The 22,216-nt window shown below is 41.5% G+C and overlaps 1 protein-coding gene across 2 annotated transcripts; it reads right to left on the reverse strand.

The window, feature by feature from the left end:
- Nucleotides 1-317: 317 nt before the first annotated feature.
- LOC141927264 (lysosomal amino acid transporter 1 homolog) lies at nucleotides 318-18,837 on the reverse strand. 2 transcript variants are annotated; one of them, XM_074834370.1, is made up of 10 exons: nucleotides 18,541-18,837; nucleotides 15,927-16,050; nucleotides 14,414-14,497; nucleotides 14,152-14,287; nucleotides 12,774-12,903; nucleotides 11,557-11,647; nucleotides 9,673-9,797; nucleotides 8,673-8,768; nucleotides 7,512-7,697; nucleotides 318-1,328 (listed from the first exon to the last, which is right to left on the reverse strand). In XM_074834370.1, the coding sequence occupies exons 3-10, from the start codon at nucleotides 14,487-14,489 to the stop codon at nucleotides 1,227-1,229; spliced, it is 942 nt and encodes a 313-aa protein (XP_074690471.1). In that variant the 5' UTR covers nucleotides 14,490-14,497; nucleotides 15,927-16,050; nucleotides 18,541-18,837; the 3' UTR covers nucleotides 318-1,226. The 2 variants fall into 2 exon arrangements, with proteins under 2 accessions (XP_074690471.1, XP_074690472.1); XM_074834371.1 differs by having other exon boundaries at nucleotides 14,152-14,497; nucleotides 18,541-18,836.
- Nucleotides 18,838-22,216: the final 3,379 nt, after the last annotated feature.

Consider the following 22,216-nt stretch of genomic DNA (forward strand, 5'->3'; position numbering starts at 1 on the left):
TCTGTACAAGCTCAGAGAGAAAGATGCTTCATTTTTAGTGTGCACTTGTTGCAGCAGTTTAGATAAGATCAATTGAACTCATTAGTTTATTATTTTAAAAGAATATTATTATTAGTTTCAATTTATTTGTTTTTACTTAGTTTTTTCTTATTTACAAACAAAACTTTAACCATGTCCTTTTCACAGCTACCTGAAATCAAAAGGAAGGAGCCCCATGATAACTCCACAAATATATAAAATGCTCATATTGACCTTTTTACAAGAACAGCCCTCTTGCTCACAAACTTATTTATTGAAGAGTCAGTCATTGTACTCAATGAAGTATTAACAAAAAGTTTATTCGTTGAGGTAACTTTATTAAAGTTTTCTTCAAACACAACACAGCACTGCAAAAAATCCGCAATTGCAAGGTACAGTCTCCTTAGCTGCTCTGTTTTTTTTTCTCTGTGGTACTTATCTAAAACAGAAGCTTGCAAAGAAAACGCATGTTGTACAAAACCATTCTATGGGGTATATGATGACATACAGCAATTATAATCCTTGGAACACACAGGTATTGATGTATAAATGCTTTAACTCTTAAAAATAAAATGCAGAGCGATACTCTGCGATGAGCTGTACGTGAGGCTCCCACCAACTTACACCAGGCTTCTGCTTTTGCATCAATAATGGATCCTCTGCACTGAAGTTACTTAAATATCGGATGTTTTTCCCTCTGATGCACACAAAATTGAGTATGAATAAAAAAGGCCAAATCTTTTCCATTCAATGCAACTGGACTGACCAGCCTGTGACTCCAGGCTGGGCTCAAGGCACGGGGTGATCTCATCCTCTGTTTTTAAACCAGTCACTCTATGGTTAACTAGATATACGTGTTCATCTAAAAATAAATAGTCATCCCACGGTATGCACTGTAGCATGATGGCAAATAAATAATTCTACAGCGCCTACTGCTGTGACTCAGTATCATACTTTGGGGAGAAACAGCTAAAATTAGGGGAAAAAAATAGGGGGGAAAATTGTATCTATCCTGAAACAATACAGTAAATATTAAATATTTTATTATTGGCATGTCATTCGCAAGTAAGTAATGACAAATTAATGACAAAATAAATAATAAAAAGTAAGTAATAAATGTGGTCCCTAAGCAACTGCAATCTTAACTGTTTGTCAAAGTCATCCAGGAGCAAAATCCAACCAAACGCGGAGCGGAACCCAGCCCGACACTAGGCAGGCTCCTCGTTCACCAGCAAGGGCTCCACTTCCAGCGCTACCAGCCCAGCCCGCCGGCCCCTGTGCTGCCCATACAGGACAAACTGCACAGTCACCTGGTATTTTCGGGGTAAGGAAGTAATTAACTGTGATACAGAGGTAGCATTGCAGCACTTGCTTTCAGTTAAAACCAAAATAAGCTGTACAGAATAAAAGCAGCCATCCATTTCGTTCTGGCACTGACTCTGAATACCACAGTCCGCAGAGGAAAGCTTAAAACTTGCTGTATCTAATTCATGTACTGTAGTGTAAGTATTATCCATTTATTTAATCCCAACTGAGGAATTTTCTACATTAGCATATGACCTTTTCCAAAACCAACTTAACGCTCATTTTCAGCACTACTTTACAGCAAAAAGTTTAATCATATTTTACGTGCAACACTAGAAAAGGGAACATACAGAAAAATTCTATCCCAAAACTTCAGATCCCCTTAGTTATATGGCTCAAATACACATGAAATCTCCTTTACTACCTCATCCTCGTGCTTGCAAGGGTCCTAAGTGTGAAATTCGTTAGCAGCAGCATAAGGAACAGTGTGGAATCCAACATATTGCCCTGTACTACTCCAGCCTCTAAATACTAAATACTGCGGGGCCAGGCTGAGGGGGGATGCTGGGGAGGAGGGGAAGTTACTCAAAACTTTTAGAAATAGATCAGCAGGGCCTGATCAGAAACCAAAATTCTCATTTCCTGCAAAATTCTAGGCGGTTCGATATTTACAGGCACTGGCACGCAGACAACGCTATGACTCGATATTTAATGCTGTTTTCAACACAGAATTGTGCAATTGGACGTAATTATTTATTTCTGTTGTCAAATAGACCATTGGAAATACTGCCAATCTAAAAAGAATTAACAAACTCATCCTTTTTCTTGATGGTTCCAGCTCTCAAACAAAATTATTGACTTAGAGCATAGACAGCCTTTAAATAAATAAATAAATAAATAAATCAGGGGTGTGCATCTATAACTGATAGGAGAGATTTCTTACTCTTCAGAATTTTTGCTAGATAGTTGGGGAGTTTTAGGCTTGAGTACCGAACTTGTTACAAAAGACTTTGTTTTCTGATAGAGATACCATTTTAAGACATGAAGATCTCATACAGACCTATCCAGCTATGCCCTTCCCTTAAGTATTCTTTTCTATTCCAGGCTAAGAAACACACACAGCACCTCACAGCATAAAGATTTTCTAAGCACAGTACATCGAGATGGAAATGACTTGCGATGGAAAGCAGCAACTGTCTTCACAAAGCCAAGCCACCACCAGCCAGCAAAGAGCAAATCCCCTCTGTACGGCAGGGTTTGGGTCTCCTATTGTTTTTCTGCTCACTTTGGGAACTTTTTTTTAATTTTCCTAAAAGAGGGAGTGATTTCAGCAGCAGACCATGCTAAACCCAGCATTACTTGCTATCTAACTTCAAGGAAGAAAGTTTTAAGAAGGACATCAGATGGGTGGAAGCAGGTGTAAATCAAGTAGGGAGCCTCTAACACGAGGATCTGCGTGAAAGCAGTTTTAAAGGTACGTGGTGTAGAAACAAGTGGCCATGAGTACAGCCAGGTACCTTGTACAAAGTCCAAAGTACACTCTTAGAAGTCCAGGTTTCACAAATCACCGCTACTGTTAGATGTAAAACCCCATTTAAAAATGAAATCATTTCTCTGGGAGGAAATCTGACATATAGAATTCTACCAGAAACACTTTAGATCAGTTAAAATAACTTGGCTGGCAGACAATAGTTGTGAGAAGTTTGATGTACGTGATTTCTTATAAAAGTAAGGAGGGGAGGAAAAAAAAAAAGCAGCTTTCTGGGAGGCCTGGATGAATGGAGAGGAAATTCTCTACATCCTAGGCAGAGCCCCAAGAATTATCCCACCTTCCCAAAGCCTTCCAGCGTCCCACCTCTGAGGCCAACCAACTAAAGACTAGACAGGATTTCCTTCAGAGACAGCAGGTCAGTGCTCCGTTTTTAGTATTTCTACAGAATTATGTGGGGAATGCTTTCTTCTTATTGCTTAGCAAATTAGTTTTATGGCATATATACCTACCACTTAAATTTCCTGCCTTTTTCTTTTTTATAGGCCTTGCTATACTTGCAGCTGAGCACCTCCCCGAGTCTTAACAGTTCCACTGGTGGAAAAAGACACTGAACTGGGAATCAAAGTTGCTGAAATCACACTGTGGGCTTGGGACTCTCAGCCACCAAGCTGGCAACAGCAACAGAACTTTTAAGGAGGAATAAACACAAGTTACGGGGAGCTTATCAAACAGTATTTCCAGAATAAGTTTTGTAGCATACGTACTCAGCTGCTCATATGTTTAAAATAAATGCTAAACCGCTAAGACTACTTAATACAGAAACTAACTTGCTGCTCAAGTCTGACTTTCTGGGGGAAACTTTTTAAGACCTAAGCATGCAGACAGCCCAAAGTGGAGGAGACAACCAAACTGACTTCTCAGAGTAAAGTTCAGGACAGCCACTGAGCTAGTGTATCAAATTCGTTTCCTTGATTTAAACAACGTAATGACAAAAAATGAAACAGTTTTGAGACAAAAGCTGGTATTTACAGGAGCGCAGAGAAGTGGTATGTTTGGCTGGGAAACTCTCCGGGCTGAATTGTCAAGTCAGACTTATATTCTCTGCACAGTGTAATTAAATTACAAAGCGTGATGTTTTGTAGAAGTATATAATGGATTCCAAGTGGTTGCCCTGCAAATCACAAAAGGTGCAAGAGAAGAGTCTGTGTACAACAGCTTGGCTCTTGCTGAATATACTTTGGCCACCTAGTAACAACCGGGCTCTGCTTAATGAAAAGAAGTACATGCGGAGGATCTGAACACAGTTCTCTGACAATAGGGTGATGTCAAATAAAAAATAATAAAAAAAAAAGGCAAAAATCTTGGTAAAAGGCTTTGTCTGCACTAAACACAAAGCAGAGTTGTTTGGTTTTGGGGGGAGCAGGGGAGGAAGGAACAGGGTGAAAGAGGGTAGCAGACTCACAGAAAAGGACAAAGTTTTCTGGAAAAACTTGTACTAGATTCAGTCTCAGAAACTTAGTGATGGCTGGTGCTACCAGTCTAAGGGCATAACTGCTCATCAGCTGATTTTAAAGTATGTAGTACGGCATCCTTGTGTACGAGTGAAACATGAAGTAATCATGCATTAAAAAAAAAAGCTCTAAGGTCCACCATGAAACCCGACAGTAGGCAAACCCAGACTAAGTGTCTCTGACTGCCCGGGCGCCCTGTCAGGCCCATTTAAACCCTGTGCTTTGTGGTTGCTTGAGAAACTCCAACCACCTTCCACTGCAAAGCTGTAGTTGGAAGGAAACATTTACTGGAAAAGAAAATCGTGTCCAATTTATAACTCAGATGTGTAATGCTCTGAAACTCCTCTTAAAATGAAAAGAGGACAATTCCTACTTCACAAACAATTGGATGCTTCCATTATTTATCGAAAATAACCAGCTTATTGTGCAACCAAATAACTTTAACTGTGGACACCAAGGAAACAGGATGACGGTGTTATTCTGTTAAACTGAGCTGAAACAACTCCAGTGTAATCCTGCACTAAGTAACGCTGGAGCTGCTGTTGCAGCTATGATCAGGAGTCCATTTGTTTCTAAAAATAGTCAACGCCAGCCGTGTCAGATGGAAGCAAAAGAATACTGCAGCAGACACAGAGTAAGTGAACTCTTAATCCTGGCTTGGACCTTGAGAAATGAGAGTTTATTTTCCACCTAATGAAACTCTGGACACTATCAGGAATAAAGTCTACTAGAATGAGGCAATTCCTGCAACCACTCCTCAAAGCAGAGACTGTTACACAAACGATCAATTATGAAACACCTCCCTCTTAGCAATTGTGACTTTTCAGTTTAATTCCTCTGTCTTCCAAAACCCAGGTGATCCTGTTCTTCGTTTTCTGGTCTAACATGACATATCAGTTTGTTAGTTTTTGTTTTATTTTCTTGCTTGGCAAGAGACAGTAATGAAGCTCTCTTTTTAAAAGCATTGACTTCCTTACCTTCAGGGCTTCTCAAAGCAGGAGGTCTGCTTTTGTTTTCTCTTGATTACAAATACTTCATACATTTTCAACTAACACTATATACTTGACTAGATTCCTATAAGCTCCTCACCCTGATTTGGAAGCATCTGTTTTCAATATAATTTGAACTGGAGGACTATTAGCAAGATTGGATTCAGACTCCAATCAAGACAGAACCCAGAAATGAATGTCATGTGCACATTGGCACTGCAATCCTGGGGCAGGGCTCGGAGAGGGGGAGGTTTGGGGCCTATACAAGTTTCTTTTCAGAGTACCTCATAGAAAGGCATCTGCAAATATGCACACAACGTACTGTAAGGGTCATCAAGATCAAGTTCTAGGGGTTTTTGGGTAAATAAATACTGGCTGGTTTGTGTTTCCAACTGGGGGTGGAAGAAAGAGTCCCTACTTTGCTCAGGGAACAAAAGGCCTGAGCGCTCCAACGAGCCACACGGGCTACCAACCCTGAATCCCTGCAGTCTGCATTGTCTCGTAAAAGAGAAAACTACAATTTATCTCCAAAGGGGCCACGAACCACAGTTTAGTCTCACCACTGCAGTGGAGTATTGTGTTCCCACGCTGCAGAATGTTTCACTAAACTGCCCATTTAAATCACCATGGCTGGAGATGCAAAAAAAACCCCACAGATGGCTCTGCTGAACGACAGCATAATTTAACAGTCCATCCACAGGCCAGGGTCGGCTGTCCCATTGCTAGTCTGATTGGAGTTACTTTAATCAGAAAGACAAGACTGATGCCTGGGAATCATAACTTCTGGAACTGTTCCAGGTAAATCTGGTAAAGAACTTCCTTTTAATATGGAATGGATTAACACAATATGCTTCAGCATGGTCCTGAAGTCACTCTTCATTTTATCCTGTTGTAGAGTTTGAGTTCGTGGGGCTAAGTACCAAGATGTTTTCAGACACAAACCTGAAATTCTTACTTCAGGAGAAATCAGAAAACCTCCTCTTTATACTCTTTTAAATGAAAATACAAGCTATAGTAACAAGACAGGTGACTATAAACCTGTAGTGAACAGTAAGACCAAGTACCACCACATCACTGTCCACTAGGCTTTTAAAGCAAAAGTACAATATTAGTATAAATGTTTTGCCTTTAATGTCTTGATCACAAAACGCTAATGCTCAGTCTAGAACGAGCACAACTAACAATAACCAATATACTGTGGGCATCTTACGTACATCCCCTGAATACAAGAATAATAAATTATAGTGTTTTAAGTTTGCTCAGGACTTTCAAGACATTGACATACTAATCTAGACAACTGCGTAGCTGGTTAGCCCTTCGCATGACTCAGTGAGCAGAGCTGCTGGTTTTCAGAAGCACTCAGTGTCTCAATGCATCTGATTTTTGCCCCAAATTATGCAGTTAAGGGTAGCTGCAGCATTTCTTTGTTAAGTGCTATTTTCTGAAACTAAGTTTGCCAAAACCTCATTGTTTGTCTCTGACGTTCATGCAATCTTGCAGTAACACAATTTAACCAAATTCTCAAAGCTGTAATTCTATATTTGCATTTAAGAACAGGCAGGTTTGGGGCTTTTTGGTTTTTTTTACATTTATCAGACAGCAACCCTCCCTGCCCAACTTTTAGTATACTATATGTTCTACTTTTGTACATGTTATACTACATATTTGTACTTTTTATACTAATATTGTACTTTTGCTTTAAAAGCCTAGTGGACAGTGATGTGGTGGTACTTGGTCTTACTGTTCACTACAGGTTTATAGTCACCTGTCTTGTTACTATAGCTTGTACTTTCATTTAAAAGAGCATAAAGAGGAGATACTCTGATTTCTCCTGAAATAAGAATTTCAGGTTTGTGTCTGAAAACATCTTGGTGCTTAACTCCATGAACTCAAACTCTACAACAGGATAAAATGAAGAGTGACTTCAGGACCATGCTGAAGCATATTGTGTTAATCTGTACAAGATATAAATTAACCTGTGCAATGCAGCTTTAATGTAGGTATTTTCTAGAAACTTCTTATTCTTATAAAGAAATATTATTATAAAAAACATACAAATGATTGTTCAGAAAGAAGATTTTATGATCAGGTTAGAATCATAGAAAAAGTTTTCATTTAAAAAAAAAATCCACTTAATTTCTGACCTACTTATTAAGTCTATCCTGAGAAACTTCAGTTATAACAGGAAAAGGATACAAAAATGTCTAGGAACAAAACCCCAAAGCTCCCAATGAGCCATGGAAGATGGTGTATAAAGTAGAGGGCCCGAAAGGATTCGGTAGTTGGCATCTTTAAAACAAGGCTCAGTCCATATGTACAGTTTCCCATCATGGCTAACGCAAACAGCAGGTAAGAGGTGCCTTCTGTTGATTTTCTTTGGAACTAAATGCAAAGAAGTTTTTACAAACAGAAAGAAATGTTAAAACATGTATCACAGTAGCCAGTTATAGATAGTTTTGGCATGTTGTACTATAACACATCCAGACTTTCAGTCATTTTTGTCCATCTCTTCCTGGGCTCTGAATCCTCTGAGCTTAGTACTTTCACCACGTATCGCTGAAAACTACAGAAATTATTACAGTCCTTAGGAGCAGCTCCAATTAATGTAATTTTTATATAAGTGCAAAGCAGCAAGGATAACCTGCTTCCAAACGATACTTAGTTCTTAAGAAACCTGTTGCTCTATCAGTCTGTTTAGTAGACCTTTTTGAAAATATTGTGGTATTCCAGCTGTGAAGAAAAAAGGGAGAGGAGGAATATGAATAGGCTTGGAAATGAACTAATCATTTCCATAATCAATTACAATGCCTGGATATAATTGACAATGTAAAATCTTCTGGTCTTCTCTTGTGTTTGGGGTTTTTTTGGTTTTTGGTTTGGTTTTTTTAATATACTGATAGTGAAGAGGCTGTGGGAAAAAAAGTAATGGCATCTTTGTGAAAAGGGGCTAAAATTCTGAACTAATTTTCTGTTAATTCTAACTTTTGATCCCATGGTTGGTCACTTATGGTAGAATAGTTTGGAGAAAGAAAACGGGAGATATCACTCGCCCATGACAACAATCACACAAAGCGTGTTTCTGTTCTGATAAATCCAACTGTAAATATTTCACTTCCTCTTCCCCTGCCAAACAATCCTTATCCATCAATCAAAGAACATCATTTTCCTAAAATTCTCACCATCCTTCTCTGAATGGGAAAAAAAACCCGTATTTTTTTCTTTATCATTTTAGACAGTCACAAAAGCAAAATAGGCTTTCAAGTTCAAGAGGACTCACTGTTAGGGAGAATCCAACATCTAATGCAACAGAGATTATTTTGTAATGCATACAAGTATACTTAGCAAAAAGCTACTTACATTTTTATACAGCTGAGGAAATCTACTTCCCAAGTAAAACACACAGGATATATAGCCGCAAATGAAGCCTGACATTTCAATCATATCAAGAGAATTCTGAAAAAGAAAGGTACATGTATTTTGGCAAGAATGTTTTCAGGCATTTCAGAGGATTAAGCTGAGAGTCCACTGGCTGATTTTCTGGACAGAACTCTTTTCAAAGCAGTTCAGTGCTGCTCTTCAAATGACCAAAGAGGGCTAGAAAGGGTTTAATCTTTATCTCACAACAATGCACACTGCTGCATCATAGCCATGACTGAGATCAAAACTAGTGCCGGGCTTTAGGATACGACACTAATATCAATCCAGTCCTCCTGCTAAAAAAGCCTGGGCACAATAATTCAAACCAAAACTAAGAACTGTAGCTAGGGCCACTAAAAAAAAAAAATGAATCATCCTGACTGGAGAAAGCAGAATACTCATTTTTCACAGTTTAAGAGTTGTTAGTTTTCTCATTCTAGCTGTGTTTTGAAAATAAGCTGCTTCCCTGCTGGGCAATGTTGCTGGATTACAATTATTTTACTGGCATTAGTATGAAGGCCAAATTGTTAGAATAGCCTGTGAACTTTCCTGCTGAAATGACAGCGGCAGCAGGTACAATTGTAATTTTCCCCTTCTATTGATCTCACTTGTGACTGTGTAGTCTCTACGTGGATGTCTACAGTATTTTACACAAGCAGAAACACAACACGAATACGTGTTATTTCAGAGCGGCACATCCTAGCGACCCAAGGGACAGAATAAGCCCGAAACACAGGAAGCTGCTAAAAGAAGCAATTTTATAACTTTTATTTTGGGATGTATGGTCCATAGTTAAAACATCCACATAGTGCCACATTTATGATTTCTAAAATCATTGTTAAAAACGTCAAGCAATTTTCTTTAAAGCTCAGAGTACACAATCTTTTCAAGGCACTTTTGGATGGGATTTTTTTTGGAATGGAAGCAGGTAAGAACTTACATTACTTCTTTCCATTACTGTACTCTGGTCTTGGTTTCTTAGTAACAGCTGACAGAGTAAAATAACACACAGTGCTATGCACACCACGATCCAGGTTATACAGAAACTCTTCAGGCTCTTGCTGCCTAGAACGACACACAAACAAATTAGCTGAAAAATAACATCTGCTGTCGATTTGAGGTTACTTTTTGTTTGCGATATGAATATGTAAACTTAAAGGTACGATTTCAGGTATCTTTTTCTTGGCAGCAATGTAAGTCCACCTCTTTCTTCTGGGCTCTGTGCCCACCATCATAGTTGTGCTGTGTCTTTGTGCAACAACTGAGGGTAGCAGTGCAGGAGCAGGAGGTGAATTCCTGAAATGGGTATTGCTACCGAGAGAAAATTTTCATACTCAGCTTATCTCTTATATTAACTCCTAACAATTTACAATTAAATAACAGCTGATAAACAGAAAGCTGCTAAGTAGAATGGAATGTAAGAGTTTCTCTCAAGATATCTTGATTAAAAACTGCAAAAGCAAGGATATTTGAAATGGAAATTAATGAAAATATCTTTTGGATCAATGTGCAATCTAAGGGCTGTGCTGGACCAGTCTCTATGGCCATGGTCACTGAGATATCGAGCCTTACTGAGACTCAGGTATTCAAAGACACAGACTCCATACAGCAAGTCTTCACAGACACCTACAAGACAACCTGAAAATAGCAGACAACCCTGCAGAACCCTGGAGCTACGTGAGATGCTGGTGAAGTCCTGCAGTCACTGTTAGCAGCGGAACAACCTGCTGTACGGTGTCAGAAAGCCTGCCCTAAAGACCTGGAGTCTAAACAACACAGACTTAGCAGTGCTGTTCTACAGGCTGCACTCTGCGACGCAAAACTGACCCAGTTCTGGAGGGGAACTGCTCCAGAAGTGGGTATTGAAAAGCCCTCTCTTGCAGCTTTAATCACAGTACCATTCTTCCCTCTCCAGCTATGCAAACCATTGAGCTGAAACAGGCACTGGCAGTTAAAACGTACAAAAGCCTGTGTTTGTTTTCAAGAGTAGGCAGCAGGAAGGAAATATCTTCAGCGCTGACCTATCTCCAGGTTTATTATCAGTTCCATATTGAATGAATCTGCTTTATCCCTATTTAGTCTGCTGGGCAGGCATCTGTTTTACTTCAGCTTTTTGTTACCTCTGCTGTACCATGGATTTTCTTTGATACTTTAGTTTTTTTTCAGATTGATGAGTTAATGTTTTTGATTTGATACAATGTGAACAGAGCTTTCTGTCTTCCATTTCAGTCAAAACAGTAGTCCATTGGTAGGCTGAATACTCCAACTACTGCCAGGATTTTATGAAGCACAACTCAAGTAATTTCATTCCCCTTGAATATGTTTTTTAACTATATGTTTAACTATATGAAACAGAACACGTGAAGATGTCAAGATATTTTATGCTATAAGCAAACAAAGTCCGGTTTCAATCAACATACAGAAAACTAACTGAACCGCACAAAGGAATAATGCCTGCTTTCAACTTATACATATATTTAGATAGCTGTAAGGAGATAGTAAAACCATGGAGTAAGTTAAAATACAGAACCAGATTCCACAAAACTACTGCATTTTTTATGTCTACATAAACTGAAAGTACTACATGGAAAATATTGACAGATACTACATGGGTAAGAAAAGAGAAAGGCAGAAAGGAAGAGAAGAGAAAGGGTAGGATTTTCACAAGAACCTGAGAAAACTGGAAGCAATAGGTCTAGCAATTCTGACCGGAATTCGTGCACTCTATTTTTTGATCTCTCTGAAAAAAAATTATTTAAATGCTGTAGAAAATACCAGAGTGTGCTACGTTATGGAGAACATTTTAATTGATGAAAAACCTTACATTTTGACATCTTCTGATTCTTGAGCTTATAGTAGACAAATTGTGAAATCATAACTATATCCATGTTAACATAAAAAATGGCAGTGACAATCTGAAAGAGAAGACACATTTACTTGTTCAGTATACAAATAGTTCAAAATACCTTATAACTGCATGGAAATTTTGCTTCATAATCATAATGTGAATGACAAATACCAAAACACTGCCAGGAAAAAAAAAAAAAGCCTTTCCAGTACAAAACAAGCTGGAGCACTGCAGATGAATGCAGTTAAACCTTATGCAACAGGGACTTGCTGACACAATCGCAGTAGTTGGCCGTTTCCCAGGATGCGTAGCACAAATTCCTACCTGGGCAGACAGAAATCCTTCCTGCCCAGAAGCTTAAGTCTGCTCCATCTAGTTTCCCAGCACCTCAGAAACTGCTGATCTTACCCAGTGCTTCTTATCTCAGGAAGACGAACCCAACATTCTCTCTTCCCCTTTTCATGAGGGGGAGATGGAATGGTTAGCACCACACTTTAAGTCGTAAAAGCCTGTTGTAAAAGTCTGTACAGCCTTGGGTCCCTCTCCAGCTTGTGAAAATGTCTGCAGGTGGCTGACACATACCTCTGTCTCTTTTAATTAAGAGTCAAAAATTAAAACCCCAGATAAGAAAGTTTCAGGCACAATTAATGTACTGCTGAAAACGACTGTTCCTTTCAGAGACACCCCCCCTTTAATGAAGAAAATAAATTTTCAAATTAGTCAGACATTAACAGCTTTGAACTAGTATCTCTCTGTTAATAAACAGTTTTCTTACAAAAAAAAAAAAAAAGTCCAAAACACAAGAGGCAGTTTATAGAGTAGCTGCCCCAAAAGAGCTTGATCTATTACAAGCTAAACAACACAACCTCCTTCCACAGCCCCATTTGCTCTGCAAGCTTACTTTGAAGCTGAAGTTAAATGAAAATTCCCCACTTCATTCATCACTGAGTAACACCCAGTAAGTCTCTTTGAATGTTAATTACAAGCGTGAAATGGTTCCTATAACACATAACAGTATCAATGTAAATATTTGGAAAATTATGACTTATTTGACAGATGGTAGATCAGTTAACAGAATACAAAACTATTTTCTTTCCCAGTAGGTACTTCACAGTGCAATATTAAGGTATCCCAGAGTTTAAAGGGCCAGATTGAAAAGGATAAATCAAAAAGTAGGAATATTGACAGATTACCTGAATTGGCAGTTGATTTGTTAAATAACAGCCTACGAAATTTGTAAGATCTCCAGCTATCCAACACAGCAGAAAGCCCAAAGACAGCGCTTGATCCACTCTTCCATTCCGATAGGCAACGTAAATTTGACTGGCACAAATTCCAGAAGTAATTGTAAAATAGCGTAAGCAAAAAACGTTTAATAAGCTCAAAAGCACATTTTTCAAAATCTGAATAAAGAAAGATTAAAACTCTAGCCACAAGAGACCTATCACAGCAATACTCCACTTACCTTTTGAAGAAGAACTCAGTATCACTATAGCTCACCATGTCTTCCTCTAACATAACAAAAGACTCAAATCACAACCTCATTACTGCTTGCACGTGCTCCTTTTTTGTGGCCTGCACTGAAATACCATTTTCTGGTCACCAGAACTAGGCTGTAAGCATTTTATAGTTATCTGCTGTAAATACCGGCCTTTAAAATACTGAAATAAGAAAAACACTTATTTAACATAGAAGGGCTAAGAATGAACAAAGCTGCTAAAAGAGTTGACAACTACACTTAGCCTCTAAATTGGAGAACTATTATTCTGACTCACAATGGGGACTATGAAGCAATCCCAAACGCGAGTCCATTAGACAAATCTTGATGAATTCCATGCTCACTAACATGACAGTTTTAATGTAAAGCCCCCTTTCAACTAATATTTCTGAAGCTCAACAGCTTACTAAAAGTGGTTTTATTTTGCTTGATTTCCATAGCCCTTTTACCAGTTCGGTAAATTATATCCCCCTTATGGGGACAGACTTTGGAGTCAATCCCATTTTGTTTCAGGCATTTTCACCTGCTGGGAGCATTTCTACTTTTCCTTTGTCATCTCCTACCGACATATTTGAAACCTGAACCCCGTGCCAGCAACCAAACAGCAGCTGATTTCACGCTACCAAAGCTCTAACTCATGTGCCGCTTCTGACCTTTTCCTGGTCCAAATTTAATTGGCAGGAGCCAGCACGACCGTACCGGTGATACAGCCTGTGGTTTAAATAAACACTGAGCCAGCTTCTGCTGCAAGTGTGCCTGCGTGTGCACACACATCTCAGGGTGGAGAAGATAAGAGAGAAGAGGTGATTTATTCTCATTTGCTCTAAGTGGCAGAGATTAGCGTCAATTCAGTACAACAGAACAGTACATCAAGCTCATTTGTCAACCACCAAATATTTTTGCAAACATGAACAACATGCTTCTCTGGCATATTGTATCTGTATTATGCAGATGGAGAAACATATCCAAGATAAAATAAAAAAAAAAAAAAAAGGCAGCTTTTGAAAAAAGCTTCAGGCAAGATTACTCATGTTTGAATCTGAGGATTCAAACTCTTAAGAGTTTAAACTTACGGTAGTGCAGCAAACAGAAAACAGACAATGGAAATCAGTCCTATGACAACGCTCCAATACTCCCACGCGTTCTCGACACATTCTTCCAGGAGATGCCAAATCCATGGTGTTCCATTTATGCACAATCTCCTATTTTCTATTGGGGAGATATTGAAAGCATGTGTATACGGCTGAGAAGCCATCATTCCTTGGGCTGAGATTCAATTCAGAAGTTTATTTCTGCCTCCATTTTTACCCCATGCAAATCCGCAAATCCGTTTACCAATGCTGCGTATCCGCTGTGAAAAGACCTCTGCATCCAGACGGATGCTTGATATCACAGTTATTTCCAATCTCATAAACGAACCTGCCAATGCAAAGAAATAAATACAGCCAGTGTGAATAAGACATTAACCATACAATGCTTGCTTACACTTATTGCTTACAGAAGAGAAATTAAAACTTCCAAGAAAGAAAAACACTTTGTGGTCCATCGCATTCATTAGCTCCTGACAAATATGCAACACTCCAGATTTATAGCACTATAGCATTTTAGTCTGAGGTTGTGCTAGACTGAGACTGCCAGTTACACTGAGGTGCCAGCAACGTGCTACAAGGTGAAGTAAACCAAGCAATTTATTTGCACTTCAGACCAAATCTCTGATTTTCATGTTCAGTGTTATGCCAGTAAAGTAACAGTACTTTCTTTAATGGTACTAGCCCAGATTCTGAACGCTCAACTCGCAAAATAGAAATATAATGTTGCTTTCTATGCAACTAACTTCAGGATAATGTTACGAAAAAGAAGCCACTTCTGACTCAGATTCCAGATGAGCTCCAAGGTCTACGTGAACCTAGCTAGCCCATCAGACTAACTAGTGATTCGACATAGGGTCAAACAGTTTGGGTTATTTAATATTCCAGAGGAAAGACAAAAAGCATAAGAAACTTGCAGAAGGCAAATGCAGGGTAGTCCTGCCCCCAAAGTCCCCAGAATGAAACACAATAGTACAACAGGGCTTAAATTTTGAAGCAAGGGAGGGTTGGGTTTGACCTTTAAAAATATTTTCTTGGAGTCAATTATAATAATTCTGGATATTGTTTGTTTCTCCTGAAACATCCATCCTCTTTGAAACTTTAACATTTGCTTAGAAGGCTAACCACTACAAAATTCGAAGACAATTTTAACAAAAATGCAGAATTATCTATTACTATCCCTTGAAACTTCCTGCTGACAAAACCCAGCTGATATCCTACTCATTCTGATGATAATTTAAGTCCTCTGAAGTTTAATAATTCCTCATACAGAGGAGTTTAAAATCAGCTAGCTATTAAGGAAAAAAGCCAGAGCAAATGCACTGTTTAAAAAAAAACCCAACCAAACAAGAAAATAAGTACTGTACTAGTAGGTTCACCTGTTTAGTATTTAAAGCCAGATGTAAAACCGAGAACAAGAAAGATGGTGAAAATTTTTAAGACCATTTGGAACATCTCAGATGCACAGCGATTTCAGGAAACAGGAAGAAGTAATACTGAGGTATAGAGCATCCCTCTAGAAGTGAATGAAGTTATGTCGTAGCTCAGACACCCATCCCCAGAGGCCTGATGTTCGTGGCTGGCAGTCTGGATGTTCTTCACACACACACGGGGACAGGGCTTGGAAGGGCTGACGTACCCGTTCTGCAATTAACAGGTTGGAGCCACCTTCATTATGCATCAAACTAGTTCAAAACCTTAGTAAAGCTTCACAAAGTTTGTTTTCATAGAGCAACAGTTACTGTAAAGTTAGGACTCACTTTGCTAGTCATTGAGAAAGCTGCTTTTTCTTTTCAAGAGGCTTCAGGTATCTGCGGCGTTAAACGCTGGAACAAGTTTTCTGCAGAAACTGGCTGCCTCTCAAGAGAACTGTCATCACTGGGCCTAAACCAATTAAACGATAAAAAAAGAACATGTATTCATACACTGAGAGCTCACCTTGGCCTATTAGACATTTTCAGTTTATTCAGCTTATACTGGTGAAGTTATTACACTTTGTGGGCATCTTTGAAAATAATTTTTAAAGTTAAAAAAAAAAAAATAAAGTTGTAAGTAATGTTTCAAGTAAACATTCCCACTCTGGTACTCTGCAGCTGAGCAGGATTTTACCAGCCACTAAAAGGGGAGAAACATCAAAGCACACATACTACTCCATAGGCAGGTTTTAGATGTGAACTTTCAACCATTTGTAAACAGTGTAACAAAAACCTTATACATTTTATTAAGCTTCACCCCAAAATGCACATTTCAAGATAAGCAAAATATGTCAGATGTAACAAAAAAAAAGGAAGATGAAACATGGTATTTTAAAACCATGTCTGAAAAATTAGGTTTAACATGGTATTTAATGTCTAAATACCATAACTGCAGTTGGACTCATGCATGCAAAAGTTCTCTTACAAGATCAAGGACTATGTGGCAGCAAGTCTAAACAAGGCAATTCAGACTCAACCACCTGATCTTACGCTATATCCTGCTCCAAAACCCTGCAGCCATTACGGAAAACCAAACAGTTTAAAGAGTGGTAGGAATTAGACAGGCCACTTACACTTCCCAGATGACTGAAGACTTGAGCTTTGGCCTCCTGCCACACAACACACTTAACACATTTAAAGCACGTGGATATTCTTGGTTTGTTACGACTTAACATTTACGCAGCAGAAAAACGTTCATGTTGCCAGTCCTTGTGAGTGTATTTTTAATCTTACGATAATTGCTGTCTTTCTTAAATCCCCAGCAAAATACTCTGTCCTGGTAAGAGCCCAATCACCAAAACCAGCGACTCCACCAGCAGTTAGAACAACCAGACGCCGTCAACCAGACGTATTGACACAAAACCTGAACTCCTCCTGCTGTTGCTGAGAAGGCAAAAGGCAACGGCGTCAGCGTTTGATCTATTTTCACACCTGGACCCGTGACACACCTATTTTCACACCTTGACACTCAAGTATTTCATAACTACACTTTCAGCTCAAAATAGTAACGGTGTTTGGGCAAGACCAATACAGGTGGTTCCCTCCCCCACTATATAGTCTTGCATAGAGATGTGAATTTTTCCTCAGCATTTAAAAAAACCCCTTTCACTTACTCTTGCTGCATTAAACGTTTTCCACCTGAAAAGAGGATAAGGAGACTTTTCTTTTGTTCCTGTAGTATATAAGTTGCCAATGATGAGAAAAGAAAATAATATTAAAAGGTGATTTATGTTCCTATAACAATTCCTTGCCTGTAACCTCATATTCTTTCTCAGATTACTGCCCAAATACTTGTTACTCCCATTTGGAAAAGTTACAGTAAAGGTATTATTTTCACAGAACAGTTAACTTGGAACATTGACATCGTACCTTTCTGAAAAGGTCTGGTGTTTGTCTAGCTAGAAATAAAACCATTACAGTGCAAGATATTTACTAATAACAAATCAGCAGCTTGAGACTCCTGTTTGGACACTCTTTTTCTTATTTTAATACTTTATTCTGGAGGAAAAACGTACACGCAGAAATAGTCAATGATTTAAAAGTGAAAGCCACTTCACTAAGAATAGCTTCACAGTGCAGAGGAGGAAAAGCAAGCTTTCCCTGGAACTTGGGAGACTTCCCGCAGATTCTCTGCATCTCCAGCTGCCAAGCTGCCGTGAACATCCACGCGTTGTGGCTGCTGCGTGTTCCTGGATGTCAAACGAGACATCGCTAGAAAAGTGTAAAGATGTCAGATACGTGTGTTTGGCAGATTTGCAAGTTCTCTAAACAGCAGCTAATAACAGCTTGAAATCTAAAAGGATGTTCAGTTGGACAGTATTCAAAATTTAATTACTCTTGGGGGGAAAGAAAAAAAAGTGGAGCTAAACTAAGGAGTAATTCAGGGATTCTTCAAACGCTTCTCAATTTTAACCTAGTCACTGCATTTTGTCTCCAGCTATTTTCTAATCACATTTTTACACACTCCCGATTGTGAATGTTGCCTCTTCAGAGCTGATGATAAAGCATGACCATGTTTTACCTAGAAAAAAAGTCCAGTTCTCACAGAACACTTCCAACTTAGCTTATAAAAAACAAAAGAAAACAAAAAAACCCTAAGGAAGCGCTTTTCCTCAGGAGAGCTTGCAGGCATCCCAGCCCTAAAGGCCCCGGGGAGCCCCAGCCCTTGGGACAAGGTGGGTGCAACAACCTGGGGCCTTCTGCAGCCCCCGGGTGCCCCGGCGGGCCCGGCCCCCCGCCCCCCCGACGGGAACCGTCATCTGAGGAGAAACGGGGAAGGCGACATGAAAGGAATAACAATTAAAAATGGCTTTAAGGAAGGGCAGGGGCTCGCTGGCTCCACGCAAAGCGGGCTCGGCCCCGGGAGGAGGCGACGGACCCGAGCGCGGCAGGCACCGACCTGGCGAGGGCTGCTGCTGCTCCGGGCTCCGGCGGGGCGCGGCGGGCCCGCCCGGCGCCGCACACCTCTCCCCGCGCCGCCACCGCTGCTGCCGCCACCGCCGCCACCACCGGAGGGCGGTTTCGCCTCACGGAAGACCCTGCGGACAAGGAGCGGAGGGGAGGCGGGGGGGGCTACCCACCGTGCCCTCAGCCCCACACCGAGGGGCAGACGTGAGGAGGGACAGAAGGCCGGGCCGCCCGCCCGCTCCTCCCCTTCCCTTCTTCCCGCCGCCGCCATCAGCCGGCACAGCGGCGGGGCCGGGGCGCCCCCTGCCGGCGGGCGGGCGGTGCGGCCGCTCCCCTCAGGCCGGGCCGCGCCGGGGAACCGGAGCCCCGGGGCCGGGGTAGGCCCGGGGATGGCGGGGGGCGGTGAAGGGACGGGGGCTGAGGGAGGGAGCGGTGCTCCGGGCCGCGAGGAAACCCCCGCAGGCGTGGTGGTGTGTCTTTCGCGGGGAAGGCCGGGGGGCTGCTAACACAGCCCTGTACAGGCGCTTGCGCTGCCAAGATGCAAAAACTGTGGTATTTTTAAGACCTGGGGCAGTTCTGTCAGGGGCGCTGCCCCTCTTTTACACAAAACCATTGCTTTCAGGCCTGTATCGCGTCCACAGAGCGGCCGCTGGGAGAAATAGAGAGGGTTCTGTGCGCAGAGCCCCCCACCCATTCGTTTACCTCAGGGCTGAGGCCGATGTGGCCTTCACAAGCCCGGCCTCCCCTCTGGCCGCCCCATAAACACCGCGGTGACCTTTCCGCTGCAGTGTTAGTGCCCGCTGGACTTGCCGAGCCTTGGCAGCTCTTGAACGCCACCTTTTAATTTGATCAGTAATGGCAGTTAGTGATCCGCGGTACGGAGATGTCTAATGTACAATCCTGAGATCTTTGTAGGGTATGTACTTTCGGACATGAATATTTTAAAATATTTCGATAGGAAAGAGTGTTGTATAATTTACTGAATTTTTAATATAATTTTACTTTTTATTCTCATATAAGCTCATCATTTCTGTAGTTACTGCAGCCTAGCTAATTAACACAGAGTTGGGAGAGCGATTAAAGGAAGGCTCTGGGTATCTGCATTGTTCTAGTTTAATTGCTGCTCAAGCAGTGATTCAGTGTTGGTTTTGGCAGTTGAGCAGCATTTGTCTGGCGCTGTGAAATTCCCTGTTTATGTCCATGAGACTCATCTGTTGTCAATGGGCAAAAGCATGCAGATTTGTGAAATTTTTAGTAGCATACAGACTTGTGGAAGGAATAGGTTTTGTTACATGCCTCACAATCGTAGAATGGTTTGGGCTGGAAGGGATCTTAAAGCCCATCCAGTCCCACCCCCCTGCCCTGGGCAGGGCCACCTTCTACTAGCCCAGGTTGCCCAAAGCCCCATCCAACCCAGCCTTGAACCCTTCCAGGGAGGGGGCAGCCACAGCTTCTCTGGGCAACCTGTGCCGGGGCCTCACCACCCTCACAGGGGAGAATTTCTTCCTTAGATCTCAATTAAATCTGCTCTCTGTCGGTTTAAACCCATTACCCCTCATCCCCACACCCCCTGATCAAGAGTCCCTCCCGCCTTTCCTGTAGCCCCTTTCAGTCCTGGGAGGCTGCTCTAAGGTCTCCCCGGAGCCTTCTCTTCTCCAGCTGAACCCCCCCAACTCTCTCAGCCTGTCCTCACAGGGGAGGTGCTCCAGCCCCCCCCCCCGCCCCCGATCATCTTCGTGGCCTCCTCTGGCCCCGCTCGAGCATGTCCGTGTCCTTCTGCTGTTGGTGCCCCCAGAGCTGGACCCAGCACTGCAGGGGGGTCTCACAAGAGCGGAGTAGAGGGGGAGAATCTCCCCCCTCGCCCTGCTGCCCACACTGCTCTGGATGCAGCCCAGCACGTGGGTGGCTTTCTGGGCTGTGAGTGCATGTTGCTGCCTCACAGTCAATTTTCCATCCACTAACACCCCCAAGTCCTTCTCGGCAGGGCCGCTCACTCTGCCCAGCCTGTATCTGTGCTTGGCGTTGCCCCGACCCATGTGCAATGTTTTGGCTGGGCTGCTCAGGTGGTGCCTGTTGTTGCAGAGCTGGAGTCTCCTCACCTGTGTAGACAGAATTGGGTCTCATGGCTGGTGCAGCACGGTAGAAGAAGGGAGCAGGCTGGAAGGAGCCGCTGTGCTGGCAGAGGACTCGTTTCCTCCCACTCCCCAGTGCCTAAAGAAAAGCCCTCTCAGTGTAAGGAACCCGTGTTGTACTGAACCCAGAACTGGATGTGAACCTGAAGCAGGCAGTAACTGGAGAGACCACGCAGGTGACTGGAGAGGATAAAATAATCCGCAAATGCAGATTTATGAAGGCAAACAAAATTTGAGCAAACAGGTAATGGAACCTGGAAAGTGTTTGTGCCCTGAGGGCACAGACAGGCCTTGATGGCCCTGACCAGCATCTCCTGGGGCCTCCCCCCACACCAGCCCAGGGGCCCCAGCTCAGCTCGAGCTGAGTCCCCCAGACTGATGCTTGGAGCAGCTTGGCTCCAGGATGGGCCCTTCGTGTGGGCAGTGTACAGCTCACATCCAGCCCTGTTTCCTGGATGGACTTTGGACCTGGTCCATCACTGGTCCTGTCTCTGGCCTCATCTCCTGGTGGTCCTGGCTGGACTCCGCGGGTGTATCTGGATGTGGTTCACCCTTTGACCCTCCTGGGACCCTTGGTGGCCGGTGTTGCCTGCACCCAGCTCTGCAAGGCTGAGCCCTGCCTGCAAGGGCCTGTGCTGAGACATCTCTCTGCTCGTGGCTTGCCTTGATTGTGGATCCCGAGGAAGGAGGTGTGAGTATTCTTATTATTTAAGTCAAAACCCCACGTATCATTAAATACGTGAACATAAGTATGCTGATGGTTAGATACAATGTTGACCTCAAATGAGTTCATACACTTAAAAATACATAAGGTTAATTGCAAGGCAAAAGGAGTAAAGTAGCAATTTATATGGGAAAAAAGCACTGTAAAAATACCTCCAAATCCTTCCAGAGACTAGAAAACATTTTCAGAAACAGAGGTTGAAATTCATAGGTTTATCCAGGCCAGTTGCTGTCTCTGTTCCTGGAATGAAGGCATCTTCTATGACACGAACTGCATTTTATGACATCCCCTTAAAAAAAAAGGTGAATAAAGAGAGGATAATGTGGTGAAAGACAGCCAATTATTTCATAAATGTAAACTACATTAAAAAGTGGTGTACAACATTATATATTTATGGATACAATTTTGTTCTACTGTCACATAACAAAATGAATAATACATTAGTCCAAGAACTTGTCATTAAGTGAATTTCTTTGTTGCCTTGCCATTAAAATAAAAAAGTCCTTGGTCTGTATATGTGCATGACATTAAACCCTTTTCTGGGAGCATAATATAGGGTGGGTGAAGGTACTATTAGACTGCAAATTTGAAGTAGATTTTAAAATTTTTAAGGTGAAATAATGCTAATGAAATCAGTCAGATTTGAAGACATTCAGGAAGGCTTTACAGTTTTTTTTCTGTTAATGAGTTGTGATAAATGGAACTGATATTGGATATTATTTAGACAAGAAAATGTTGTTCTTTTTTACTCTCTCTTGTCAGAATATTATTCCGGTAATCAGTAGGAAAGAGTTTCTTTGCAAGAATTAATG

This window comes from Strix aluco, chromosome 9 (genome assembly GCF_031877795.1).
Source record: "Strix aluco isolate bStrAlu1 chromosome 9, bStrAlu1.hap1, whole genome shotgun sequence".
NCBI lineage: Eukaryota > Metazoa > Chordata > Aves > Strigiformes > Strigidae > Strix > Strix aluco.